Source organism: Mytilus edulis, chromosome 14 (assembly GCF_963676685.1).
Source record: "Mytilus edulis chromosome 14, xbMytEdul2.2, whole genome shotgun sequence".
Lineage (NCBI taxonomy): Eukaryota > Metazoa > Mollusca > Bivalvia > Mytilida > Mytilidae > Mytilus > Mytilus edulis.
In genome coordinates, this window is record NC_092357.1 from 55,473,043 (window position 1) to 55,488,152 (window position 15,110).

The 15,110-nt window shown below is 30.9% G+C and overlaps 1 protein-coding gene across 15 annotated transcripts in view; it reads right to left on the bottom strand.

Moving 5' to 3' along the window:
- Positions 1–15,110, bottom strand: part of LOC139503592 (trafficking kinesin-binding protein 1-like) — a 56,603-nt gene that overhangs the window by 14,556 nt on the left and 26,937 nt on the right. For 11 of the 15 annotated variants that reach the window (XR_011659137.1, XR_011659139.1, XR_011659136.1 and 8 more), the window contains 5 exons: positions 4,269–4,462; positions 3,208–3,305; positions 2,105–2,192; positions 1,604–1,682; positions 780–910 (listed from right to left, as the gene is read on the bottom strand). Coding sequence is in view for 11 of the 15 variants with exons in the window: in XM_071293395.1 (XP_071149496.1) it covers positions 780–910; positions 1,604–1,682; positions 2,105–2,192; positions 3,208–3,305; positions 4,269–4,436 (564 nt within the window). In the remaining 4 variants the exon portion in view is untranslated. Of the gene's footprint in view, positions 1–779; positions 911–1,603; positions 1,683–2,104; positions 2,193–3,207; positions 3,306–4,268; positions 4,463–6,829; positions 6,867–7,698; positions 8,017–11,840; positions 14,649–15,110 lie in introns of those variants that run through there. The other 4 variants (XM_071293392.1, XM_071293391.1, XM_071293397.1 and 1 more) reach the window with 4 other exon arrangements.

The window sequence follows — 15,110 nt, forward strand, 5'->3', positions numbered from 1 at the left end:
ATATATATATATTGTTTCAATATCACTTTATGAGTAATAATTTCTCTAGCAGTGTAAGAACACAAGACACATCAAACAATAAATCACCATTTGATTTTATCATGAAAATTGCATTCAAATGTAATCATTTTGTATCAATGGTTTTGATTGGATGACAATATTAAAAGTGTACTTTTGTTTTTTCAATTTTTATTGGTGGTTGATTTGTCTGTTGTACTGTTCAATCTGATTGAAATACATGTCCTTTTTCATGCTACGATTACAAGGATATGTTCTACTTTCTGTTTTAAAGACCTTTCAGAGTCCTCATGTTTTGTCCAAATGATGGACATCTTCATAAATTTGTAGGGTGAATTTCAATGGTTGATGTAAAATTTATCATAACAGAAAGTAGAACATGGGCACATAATCTAGATCTGTATTTTAATGAGATTGGTATAGTTCATAATCCTCTAGTTTTATCCATGTAGTGCCAATTAAAAAAAAATACAAAGTTTTATTACAACGGTCACATAAATTTAACATTAACCAAGAAAACAACATTGACCAATCATAAATGAAAATGAGGTAAAGGTCAGATGAACCATGCCTGGCAGACATTTACAGCTAACAATTCTTCCATACAACAAATATATTCATGCTATTGCTTAATTTAATATAGTAAAAACAGACTAAAACACAAAAACTTAACACTGAGCAATTAATCTTGAAAATGAGGTCAAGTTCAAATAAAATCTGCACACAACTGACATATAAATCATAAAATTTCCATTTCTTACCACTTTAACCTTCCTCTGAAGGTCAACAATCTGCCCCAGTAAATTAGTTATTTCTTCTTTCTGTGCACCATTCTCCTCCGTCTTTTTGGTCAATTCTTCAACATAATGTTCTAAATCTTTCTTTACTTCAACTGTTATAAAAGTAAAATAGAATTAAAGAAATTGAGCAATTTATTTGGACCTATGACAGTTTAATTTTCGTACTTTTAAATATCATAGTTCAACTTAAACTGTTTATACAATCCACACCATTTTAAATCAAAAAGTTTCAGTTCAGGCCTTTCCTAATAATAGACCAAACTCTTACTCCAAACCTTACTAAAATATATACAATAAAGAGCTGCAACATGAACAATGATACAGCCATCGCTTTTTTTTAAAGATTAAAACTTCTAACTTGTCAAATTCATTTCAGAAATTTATTAAGAAAACTTATATTTTAATAGATATATACCAGTATCAAAGTTTCATGAAAAATGCTCAAAGTACTTTTGAGTTATTGTTCGAAAACTGGAAAATCCCCCCTTTTAAATGAATAAAATCCTTTAACTCAGAAACTTAAAATCTAGAATTTATAAAAATCACAAAGGAGCTCACATCAATAGACATAAACAATTGACCAAAGTTTCATGCAAATTGGTTTAAGAGTTTTTGAGTTTTTAAGACGAACAGATTTACGGAGGAGGTATACCATACTACATCATTTAAACAGGCGTATAAAAACTACAACCTTGAACACAATGACTTGGTAAACTTTAGCAATAGTCTGTTTTTATACTGACAATTTTTAACCCCAGATTATATAATATTTCGACCAATCTTACCAAACTGTTGCAGACAATCATTGACAAGTTTTGACTCTTTTTCTTCAAGTTCATATGTATCTGCTGATAACTGAGCAGTCTGAAAAACATACAAAAATATTATTTCATTTATCTATAAATAAAACACATTCAGCATGATCTCAACATTCTCATATATGTAAATAAGATTTACAGAAGAGACATCCCTTTTTGAGTTGCCCTCACAGATGATGGGGGCGTGGACAAATGTGTTTTGCTCTGCTGGTGAGTAGTTGTCTCATTGCCAATCATACCACCTCTCCTTATTTTATTTCCAGTTTAACTGACTCTTTATAAAAATTTACAAGCGTCTCATTGGTAATCGTATAACCTCATCTTTATTCTACTTTTTAAGTCTCTGCAAGTACTAACAAGAGCTGATGGATTTCATTCTGTCTAACCTCCAACTCTTAGTTTCACATTTTCTTTCCTCCAACTTAAGTTTCACATTTTACTATTCCAAGGTTTCACATTTTTTCTTACCTCCAATTTAAGTTTCACATTTTCTTGCTCCAAGGTTTCACATTTTTTCTGCAGTGATTTTACACCACTCGAATGTAGACTGTCATCACTAAAAATTAACACAGAAATATTTAGATGTATTCTGCAATACTGTAAAGTAATTATTTAATTTTGTACAATGAATTGTTTAGACAATTTGCCCATGCAGTAATTAAAATTTTCTTCTGGTCATTTTTCTGCTGACATATAGATGACCACCAAAGAGATTTTCAATTTTTGTGGATAGAGGAAAATATATTACTTCTTTCAAATCAACTACTGTGGATTCATTGGATACCAATTTATGTGGGTACAGGTGACCCATGAATTCAAATGTTCAAAGAATTACAAATTTCTATATATGCTACGCATACAGATATTGGCTAACCCCACAACATATGTCCATGAAAATGCAAGTTTTCCTTAATCCAGGAAAATTGATACCCATGAAAAATGAACAGATGAAGGAAACCACAGTATCAATAATGAACTTAATCCACTATTGTTGATAGTTGTCTAATTGGAAATTGTATCTCATCTAATTATTTTGATATTAGCATGATTAATTAGAACATCTATGGTTATGAATGCGTTTTCATTTGTTCAAATTTATATTTACTCCTCTGGATGCCTTTTAGAAGTATTAAGTCAAAATGATTGAGTTTAAAGGCAAGAAAGTTGGCAGTTCTGGGCCAGAGATGGGTCTGACTACTTTCAATTTAAACATGCTTAAAGTAAACAAAACTATTTTAACATGTCAAATATTTATCAAATATGCATAACAAAAAGGTTCATTTATTGACCATAAACACAGTTTCAGATTTTTGTTCATTGTAATCAGAATGTAATTGAAAAGTAATCAGGAATACAGGATATTTTGAAAAGTAATTGATTAAATAAAAATTACATGTAATCAGATTTGTGGCTGATTAATGATTATATTGATTACTTGAAAAAATATAATCAATTACAGCTGATTAACAATTACAATTACCCCAAGACTGGTTTTGGCAGACTTTGGCAAAACCATGAAAATTAGATATTCAACAAAAATAAATGAACCCATAGTAATTATAGGATCTAACCTTAGAGAGTCATCACAAGGAGATATTCCACCTTCATATTCTGTGAAGGCTTGGAGTAGGCCATCCTTCAAAATAACCTCATGTTTCAACTGGTTGACCTATAAAATAGTATATATGACTGTATTATAAGTAAGGCTACATATCTAACAATTGTGCTACAAAGTCTCTATGCTGCTTGTTTTAGGAGATTGGATAATGTAGCAATCTTTTTAATCTGATTTATAAGATGATTAATTGATGGATATAATGTTGATTGCTCAACACCTATTGCTTTTGAGCAATACACTATGCTATTACCTATTTACCCCCCCTCCTTTTCTACCAAAAAAAATGTATTTACCCCTTACCCCCTTTATTGGCAAATAGTCTGAAACCTGACATTTCTTTATACATAATTTACAAATAGTGTAAGGGAGGTAAATTCAAACATACACAGTATTGTATTTAAAATGTAATAAGATTATCACACTTACACTGCTTGTCAATTGTCTCAATTGTTTCATTAACCAGAAAAACCTAGTTTTCCCCATTTTTCGCCCCTAACTAGAGATTCATACACTTAAACACAAGTTATTGTCTTGAAACTACAAAAGGCTTAATTGGGCCCCTTTTTGCCCCTTATCGCTTTATTAGAAACATTTGAGACCATAACCCCAAAAATCAATCCCAACCTTCATTTCGTGGTATTGAACCTTCTGCAAGTTCTGGTAAAAATTTATAAAGGTCCATTTACTTAAACTAAATTTATTGTCCGGAAACTACATGTAAATATGTCTTCAGCCATTAACAACGCATAATTTTTTTTTGCAGTCGTATAAAAAGAACAAGACTAATACATGTAATATTTATGGAAACAAAATATACTTGTGTTGCAAATTTTTCATTCCTTGAGTAAACAATTTTTTTTTAAAACCTAGATGGTCTTTATTCGTTGTCCAATCAGAATCAATGTAATAAACATAACAAAGCTCGGTTTTATTGTCCAACCAAAAGCTGTGTTATTAAAATATGAATATTTTATCTCAGTCCTAATAGAAGATATATATTGTATCCTAATTTACCTTATCAACAACTGCAGATAGGTGCTCCTCAAGGCCCTCATTTTTGGTTTCTAATTCTTGATTCTTGGTTAAAAGTGTTTGTCCAATACGTGCTGCAAGTTCTAAATCTCTTTCTTTCTCTTCTAATAATCTATTTACAGCCTCAATATCATTATATGTCTTTGTCATCTGTGTTAGACGATCAGAGCACAGGACTGAAATAGAAAAATAAAATATTAACATCATCATTTTAAGAAAAACAAGGATGTGTCCCAAGTATACGGATGCCCAATCCACACGATCATTTTCTATGTTCAGTGGACCGTGAAAATCGGATAAAATCTCTAATTTGGCATTAAAATTAGAAAGATCATATCATAGGGAACTTTGTTTACTAAGTTTCAAGTTGAATGGACTTCAACTTCATCAAAAACTACCTTGACCAAAAACTTTAACCTGAAGCGGGACAGACAAACGACGAACAGACAGACAAACGGACAGATAAAAGAGCGAACAGATGGACGAACGGATGCACAGACCTGAAAACATAATGCCCATAAATGGGGCATAAAAATATAAAATATAAAAATATCTAAATTGATGGTATGCAATCCTTGCCTTATTTTGTAATGGAGACTGAAATACTGGATATAAATGCTTGAACAGCCATGACCAAATGTGACAAATCCCAGTGGACTGGCCTTTAACAGTTGACAAGACCCTGGAGCGTTTTGCATTTGCGCCGATCTGCATTTCATTTGCGCCGATTTTTTCTTTCATTTGCGCCGATTTTTTTTTCCATTTGCGACGATTTTTTTTACAGGTAAATTACAGGTGAATAGATATTAGAAGAAGTGGTATGAGTGCCAATGAATGAACTCTCAATCCAAGTCATGTTCTTTTTCATTTATCATTATAGACCTCCTCAGTTAGCCACTTGTACAAATTTAATGAATTATCAATCATAACTTGTATATAACTGTTGTCCCCTGCTCACCACGGGTAGTGGAAGAAGTCCTACAAGATACATCTCCAGACTTTACATTGACTCTACCCGCTGTCTTTCGGACATCTACCACATGGTTATGCTCGTTCTGTGTTTTGACAATAGAATCCGTGGTGACTCTGGCTGTACACGATTTTATGGTACATTAGTAAAATGTGTTTCAGGACACTTATCATCCGATATGTATGGCCCTCGATGATTAGAATTGACTCCTCGACTCGTTTCAGTGTGCAATATGTCTATCATGTTACTATGAAGTTTCAGAACAATATGAATCAAAATTAACATAAATGAACAGCATTTATAACCAGACTTTACCAATAGTATAGTACATGAACAAGTATTAACTTACCTGTAAATCTAATTAGGAGCAAATATAAAATCGGCGCAAATGAAAAAATGAAATCGGCGCAAATGAAAGAATGAATATTTTCAAAATCGGCGCAAATGTCATACGCCCGCCTGGACTGATGACAAAACATTGGTCATGGACTCACAAATAAAAATTTCAAATATCCCTGGACTCACCATTATAAAACTGAGATTTTATTTATGCTAATAGAATCTAATTTTTGTTAAAAATTTCATCATGAAACAATTGAAAATATTCATTATTTATAAACAGCAAAAATCATTGTGGGATCAAATGTAAAATTTTCTGAAGATCAGAGAATTAAAAGGCTTTTTCATCAAATTGTTGTGGGCTGACTATGCACTATGAAATTGATATATGTACATATGAAATATTTGTACTCCCAAGTAAGCTTTCACTTCATGTATGTATTTAATCAAACTTAGTCAGATATCTAAGTTTGAACAGTGTGGCCTTTTTATAATAAGCTATTACATGCAGGGGGAAAAAAACACACACTAGAAAAATAAATATTGAGTTAAATACTTCACAATCATAATACTGTTGACTTATACAATTATTTATATGGAAAGAAGTTAGGTTTGAAAGGAAAAGTTGATTTTTTACATCACAATTTTCGTATCAGAAACAAAAAAAATCAATATGAAGACACTGATTAATACTGCCCTTAATATAAGCTATGCAAGCAACTTAAATAATATTCCTAATTTTTTTAAGGCAGAAAACATTTTATTTTTTATTTCATTAATTTTGCTTCATTATAATTCTTAACAAAAAACAGTTAAGACTAATATTAAACCAATAAAATAAATAACGGCTTTTATTTTTTGATACTGATTGATTCCATCAGCTGGGATACCTTGTAGTGGCTCTCATGATACTCTTGCTGATAAAAGTCACTATAAAAATAAATAAATACCATTATTCTATATTTACAAGGCCTTGCACTAGACCTGAAGAAATTAAAATAATCACCAAATAAAAACTTCTCTATTTTCAAAACTAGGCACTTGCAGATTTTTCCATGATTTGCAGTAACATGGATTGATTTACATAAAATAAAGGATATGTGGTATGATTGTCAAAGAAACAAATCTCCACCAGAAACTAAATGACAATTAAAAGTTAACAACTCTAGGTCAATCACGGTACCACCTTTTTCAAGTTTAATATATCAATAAATAATAAAATTATGTGATTTACCAAATTTGTACAAAATGATCATTTAAATCCTTGAGCAGAGTAGTTTTTACAGAATGTTTCCTAGATGATATATTCCCAACCAACTTAACCTTCTGCAGACACTATTTTTTTAATACTTTTTTTGTCAAAGTCCCTTTTTATAGTTAAACTCTTATCAGTAAAATACATTGTAAAAAGGTAAGTACATGTATCATATTAAACTGAAATTAAACAGTTGTTATGGTTACGATCCACCATAACACTAAATTGTTTATTTTATATGCACTTTGCCTTCTTTCTTTGAAATTGGAGGTACATGGCTTTTCCAGGAAGCCATTGTCATATAGTTAAACTCTTATCAGTAAAATACATTGCAAAAAGGTAAGTATCATATTAAACTGAAATTAAATAGCTGTTATGGTAATTAAGGTCCAACATAACACTAAACTGTTTATCTTATATGCACTTTGCCTTCTTTCTTTGAAATTGGAGGTACATATTGCTTTTCCAGGAAGCCATTGTCAGGTCCGGTTTACAAACAGAAAAAAAATAATAAATCAGTCTAAACAACCAAAATTTTTCCATAAATATTTTTTTTATAACAATAATAAGATCCACATTATCTGATGAGCTCGTTGCCACCAAAATTCAAAATTGATCTGTGTTTTGCGGTTGAAAGCATGGTGTATATTCATAAAATTTGGTTGAGGTAAACTAAAGTTAGAGAAAAGAACCAACTTTGGGACGTAGTCAGACTGACAAGGGAAAAACTTAATACCCCCTCCGCTCGTATCAACAAGGGCATAAAAATCATTTTATTAAGAAACCAATGGCTGCATTATAAAAGTTTTTGCAAATATTTTAACATGTTGAATTAAGAATGAACCTACCGCTTAAAAAATTCAAATAGTCACAATATTAAAGTACCACTTGTTATATTACTCCAAAGATCATCTCTTCCTCAAGAAACACACACCATAACATTAAATGGATTTTTAAAGTCTTAACTGACGATTGGCAATGTTCCTGCACTTTATAAAAAGACACCCACATCTATAGACAATACAATTGTAAAAAGCGCTGAAATCATACATATACGATTGTCAATAGGTGTAGTTCTTTCTCACAGTAACTCAAGGTTGCAAAATTCTGCCGACATTTGGCAGCATTTCCATATAAGACCGTTATAAACTGTATACAAGCTTTATGTATTTTAATCTGTTATTTATCGACTCTGTATTAAACACAGCTAATACATAAAATGTAACACCTCAATGAATTTTATGTAAACAATTTTTAATTAATATTCAGTATGGAGTCCATTTAAAGCCCCAATCGATCAAGAGACATATTGTTTAAAATTTTGTTTATATTTACTTTTTATCAAAACATACGTCATGAGAAATAGAAGAATATAAATGCTCATTGCATAACTTTAAGTTCTAAGCAAAAATTCTATAAACTGAATTCTCTTCTCTTCAGTAAGCTGGTTTGGTGGGCATAAAAAAGGCAAAGTTATTAACTTAAAATTGTAATTGATTGAATGATATTTGGTGTTTAACCCCACTTTCAGCTCTTTGTGATGTCATGGTTGTCAGTTTTTGTTGGTTGAGGATTTAAGTCAGTGCTTGGAGAACAAGTACATTAATGCTAAGCACAACTGTCCCAGGCAATACAGATCAGAGTCAAACACTCCTACCACATGCAGGGTTCAAACTCACAATTCAGGGTGGACATGCAAAAAGTTGGTAAACTACTACACTTGGCCAGTGTGGCCACTAAAGTTGTAAGTGCCCAATATCAAAATACTGTTTGTTTGTACAGTTACAAAAAAAATAATTTTGTGGGTAAATGTTTAAGGAGGGGGGGAATGCTATAAAGTAAAGTATAAACCTCTTTAAGGTTTATTATCATTTGTTTATTCGTATTCAATTAGTTGTTCAATGCATTATAACTTTATATTTATTTCTAAATTTCTTTATGCAAAAATTAATTTCATTTCATTTTTCTTTTCTTCTTATCTGCATAATATTTGCATCTAACTATTTAATTAAAATTCAGTAAAGAAGCACCAATTAATCAATTGAATATTTGTTTACAATTTTATTTAATAAAATATTTATAATGTGAGGTGGAATATGGAAATTAAATCTATATCAAATTTGATGGATTTTATTTATTCATTTATAAATTTCTTTACACATTTTATTACATTTTCTTTAGATCTTATTCTGCAGTAACATTGCAACAATCTATTTCATTAAAATTCAGTACAGATTTATAATAAAGTATCAATCAATTAATTGAAATGATGTTTACGATTTTATTTATATATTTTTTTTTTAAGATTTTAAAAACACATTTAGAGTGAACAGAAGTAAAATGTAAGTATTTACAAATTATAATCTTCATTTTCTGTATCGGATGATACTTGAGCTGGTACCTAACACTACAGGGAGATAACTCTGTAAAATAAGCTAAACATTTTAATTACGTTGTGTTGTTAAGGGAATATTAAGCTTCTCAATGATCAAAATTACTGTTTGTCAAACTTCTATATATAACCAATGTAATTTTTCTGATAAAATGGTTGGTTCAATTTTTTTTTATTTTTGTCAAAGGGTCAGGGTAGATACTATCTCAAAATTTTATGAAAATTAAACTAGTCAAATTAATTTTAGTGAAGGTGTTGGGTACCACCTTAAACTACCCAACTTGTAATTACAAATTATGAGAAACATCAGATTTTTATATTATTTCAATTCATTCATATGATGTGGAGTTTAGTATGACGTCCATTTTCACTAAACAAGTACACAATTTTATTTATTTTAGCTGAGGACCACCTACAGGTCCAGGATTTTCTTGCTGTGTTAAAGACCTATTGGTGGTCGTCGGCTGTTGTCTGCTCTTTAGTTGGGTTGATGTCTCTTTGACATATTCCCTATTTCCATTAGGTGACATTTAAGGATCTGCATGCATACTTACCCTTCCAGAACACCTGAGATCAACAATTTTATTTTGATGGGCTACATGATGCTCAGTCTTAAGATTTCTATGTTGTGTTTTGTGGACTTGTTTGTCTCTTTGGTGTTTCTCATAGATTTTTTTCTATGATGGGGTTTTAATGCCACTTTTAAGCACCGCTTTTGGGCTATTTTGTGGGGGCATAAATTAGTTTTTATTGGTTGGGAAAGCCAGAGTGCCTAGAGAAAACCAGTTCGATGGGAAAACTGAAAAACCTGGTCAACTGAGGTTGGAGTCAAGTGCACCTGCACGAGAAGGGTTTTAAACCACAACCTCAGTGTTGAAGGGCTAGTAATTTCATTAGTAACTTCTTAGACCAAACAGCCACTGAGGCCCCCTTTTTATATAGATTTCTGCCATGGAGTTGTAAATTTCTCTTAAATATATGAGGACACTTGTCCTAAATTAGCATTTTGCGCTGTCAAGAGATTAAGCAATAAAATATATCAAACAATGGAAGAAGCATATCATCTCAGACATGCATTTTTAAACAACATTAAATAGAACATCATGCAAGGCCATCTATTTTTGTAATTTTCATCTTTTAAAAAGAAAGAAAAAAAAAACACATGTCAGAAAAGCATGTCCTAAATGTTTTATTCACCAAACTTTAAAAGATAAATTACTTAAGAAACTTAAGTTCCCTTAAATCAAATATTATCAATGCACTTTTTCTGTATTCGAAATTCATTCATCTCCAGGATCATACTGTTTTTTAAATACCAACATGATCAAGATTCAAGGACTACATGTCAATTGGACCACTTGCGTAACATATAACAGAGATTAACTTTGTTGACTTCACAGAAAATATAGACCCTGGATTCCATAACAAATGGATTACTGGTAAAATGTCTAAATTGATGACATCATTATTTCACTAATTTGATGAGTATACATAATTTAAGAAGGTCTACAAAGAGGAGAAATATAATATGCTCATAAAAAATGTGAACTAAAAAAGTGATGTTATGCTGTGGCTTTGCTGCCATGTACAATAAGGAGAAGTGGAATAATTGCCAACGAGACATAACCATTGATAGACTAAATGACAAAGTTACATACAAACAATTATGACCACCTTCAAAAATGAGCAAAACCTTTTTTATACATTTTGTTTTCCCATCATCAAATTTTTAAAACTGTCAGCAAATACCAGGTAGAAAAACATAAACTTTCACAACTTAAAACCATGAACACATGCATGCAGACACAATCATAGATGCCAACCCCTTTTGAGACAATCAGTAACAAACTATCAAATTTTCCGTATTTTTGAAAAGTTTTCAGTAATCATTCAAAAACTTGCATTTACCAATAAAAATTACTGACGAGTGGTTGCAAAATGATGTGCACTAAAATTTGTCGTTCAACATGTTGTCTGTAGTATGAATTCCATTCATTAATTGTTCAGATGTTCTCAAATCGTACATTTTCGTTTTGTCAAGGAGAAGTAGAGAAAGGGGGAAAGCTACTTCATAAAATGCAAGTTTTCCTCTTCGGAAGTCAGTTAGTTCCCATCAATAGGTTGATAACTCCCGAGAAACCGGAAACATTACATTGTCGTTTTCTAAATACCGGACCAGGACGGAAAAGTAATGATAAAAATCCGCAATTTACAAAATTGAACGGCGATGATTGGGAATCCGTAACTATTCGACTTTGACCGTAATAGCGTAGTTTGTATCGCAAAATCGGAAAAACTACGGAAAAATCGTAATGGTTGGCATCTATGCACAATCCACAAAAAGACACAGGTCCCATCTCAAAATCTTACGCCTCCTTTCACTTACATGTATGCCCCAATTACTTCCCTTTTGTAATTTTCTTCTTAAATAACACATAGGGTTACAAAATAGGGAACTCTGAGGAAAATCAAAAACCTTCAGTCCCTATTATCAAACCCCAAAATCAAAACCTCAAACACAAAAGATCCTAAAACTTTTACATCTCTTTTTAAATGTAGCACATCAGTGTATTGAACTGATTTTCTTACAATTTTTACCTGCCAACTGTTGTAGCTGATCGTCTGTAGAATACCCATAACAATACAGCTCTTCACTGGTCAGAGATAACACAGGAATATCCATTATGTCCGGTCATCTTGGTCATTTTAGGGGTTGGGGTCAATGAGACAAAGACTATTTCACATGTAAGTACAGTATTCCACTGAATTATTGTTCACTGACCACCAAGATGAAGGTGTTAACAGTTTTCCACTGGAATTATTGTTTGTTAACTGTGAAAATGAAAGTGTTAACAGTTTTCCACTGGAATTATTATTTGTTAACTGCAAAATGAAAGTGTTAACAGTTTTCAACCAGTATTTTTGTTTGTTAACTGCGAAAATGAAAGTGTTAACAGTTTTCCACTGGAGTTGTTGTTTGCCTACTGTCAAAATAGAAATGTTAACAGTTTCGAATAAACAAATCTTAATACTCCTTCAATGCAGAGTTATGAGTTCTCGGAGAAGGAAAATTAACTATTAAGAATTCCCTTTCGAGTAATAAATCCCTAATATCAATTGTTTTGGTTGATTAATTGTCAACTCCCGATTCCAATGGCAATAGTCACTTGGCACTGTCTAAACAATTCCTACTTTACAAGTTTAATTTTGTCCCACCTACCGGTCCATTTATTACCTGCTCTTTCAAAAGTCATAGCTTAAAAACAACAATGCAGCTAAAATTACTGACTAAATAATCAGTTTATACAAAACTGGCTTTTCTGGTGCTGCTTTTGAAACAAGAGTTCCGTAGTAATAAATTGATCACAAAATCACAGTGCAATCTGTACAAGTTCAAACATAAACCTCAGATGTGCAGATGCTTTGCATCTTGGTGTGAAAAGCTGAGAAACACAGTACGCCACTTTCTTTTACTTTAATTTCAATCCCCTTCAGACTCAGTCTTCCAATTTATTTTCAATCCTCTTAAATATTTTCTGCAATAAGCTTCTTTTCTTCAATAACACTAGGGAATTTGAAAGCAAGTCTTGTTGTTTCAATTTTGTTGAGTTTTATCGAGAGTAAAACCTTTCTTATAAGCAATAAATCATAAGATGAAACACAACAATCGTCTTTCTACATCCCATTAATAATACTTTCTCATCCAAATTGCATGATACAGGAATATCTGTCATTCCTTTTTAGGCATTTCATCTACATGTAAAGTCTTTTTGCGATTGTCTCAATAAACTCATTTTAAGATAAATATCGTTGGAAAAAAAATTTCTTCAACACTTTTTCAGTCCAATTAATCTTAATAATCTAAACAAAACAGGTACAAGACAAATAAGAATTTCAGATAAATTCCATAGTTTAAAATTAACTAATCAAACTAAAATGTACATGTAATAATCAGAATTAATGTCAAAAAGACATATATCTGTTAGATTTTCAATTTTTTTGCATGAATTGTATAAATTATTCCACTGCATGTTGATATATATAGTCTGAATTTGAATTATCTTCAAAATGGATTTTCTTATACCAAGTTGATCATTACTATAATTTTACATTCCTCTCTCCGGAAATACTATATAATGTATTAGTTGGGAAGAATTTTAATCCTTAAGTAAGCATGATATTCGTAACTTTTCATAAATAAAACATGCACACTCAACTCTACTCCAAAAGTTGCTAATCCAATTATAAGCAGCTACCTAAATTATTCATTTTAATAAATATTTAATTGATTTTATTGATTTTAATTTTAAAACCATTGTTATCCATAATCCATCTATTTATATTCCGTAAGTATAAACAGTGTGTGAGTATTATACCATAACATGTCGGTCAAAACATTCACATTTCTCAATTAATCTTAATCTGGACGTCTAATAATCCTGGAGAGGTTAATTGTAACAATTTACAATCTCTACGATCGGCACATGGACAAAACACCTGTTTATGTTATACTAATAATAGTCCACCTTCGACCTCAATCTATTAAACAACAATGAATTCCTTTTAAAAAATTCTTTACAATTGTTCGAACAATTAATAGACTAATTCACACCAACACTTCATTTCAATTTTCCACGAAGGTCATGGGGTTAATCAATTGCTGTTCTGTATGAAATAAACAAGATTATCATCCATAAAATCAATTGGTAATTAATAATCAACAAATCAGGCACTTGCTACAGAATATTCTGTTTAGTCAATATACCTTGAATTGTGAAATCAGCCCTTTACAGTCATTATACCTGCACAAATCAATCAATATCGTCAATAATTTGTCACAGAATATTTAATTCCCATATGTATGTCGAATGTCAAAATTGTTGATTATATTCATACATATATAATGCTGCAAATGTATTATTTTGTCACCTTAAGAGTGTAGTAATATGTTGTTCACTGTAAAATTTACACCTTTTCAATGATGTAATAAATACTTGATTAAGTACAAATTTTTAATTCCAGAATGTATGTCAAATGTCAAATTCACATGTATATTTTGTCACCTAAGAGGGTCGTAATTTGTTGCCCACACTTCAATTTACACCTGTACTGTGATGTATAAAATACTTGATTAAGTACAGAATTTTTAATTGAAGTCCATGTTTTGTCATTTATACACCTGCAGTGTACGATTTCTTCAAAGAACATTCTATACATGTATATACAATCTTTGGCACTAAGATCCTATTTTTTAAATTAGTTTCCATTTAAATTGGTTATATAACTTCCTTAGAAAAAAACATTTACACATTTACACATTTTCTACATCCGTATATCTATCAAGTTATCAAATTACAAGCCTCATTGACGAAATGTCCTGTCCCCAAAAACATGAAAATGACACAATGTTAAAATACATATTTGACACATAAAATGTCTATAACTGTTACATGTGCATTGGACCAAAGACAATGTTTATTTTGAGATTATAATACTATGCTTGACCTGTCAGAACTGGACACAACTTTACGTTTTATTTTGATACTTTTCCTCAAATAGGCAAATCAGTCAATAAATTAACTTAATAATGGATACAAAAAAACAAAATACTGAGTCAAATAAAATAAATATGTTATTTTTTTCAATGGAACTAAAACAAATCTACCCTGTATTGACCAGCACTTTAAAACAATTGACTATATATTCAAAAGCCTTTGATAAACCAAAATTAAGTATATGTACAAAATGTACTTAATGTTGTAAGTAAATTGTATGTTCACTATATATTATGTTTCCAATTTTCACCTTTTGTAAACAGAACCTTTACAGCAGATTCCAACGAGTATGAAGCTATAGGTAGATTCTTTG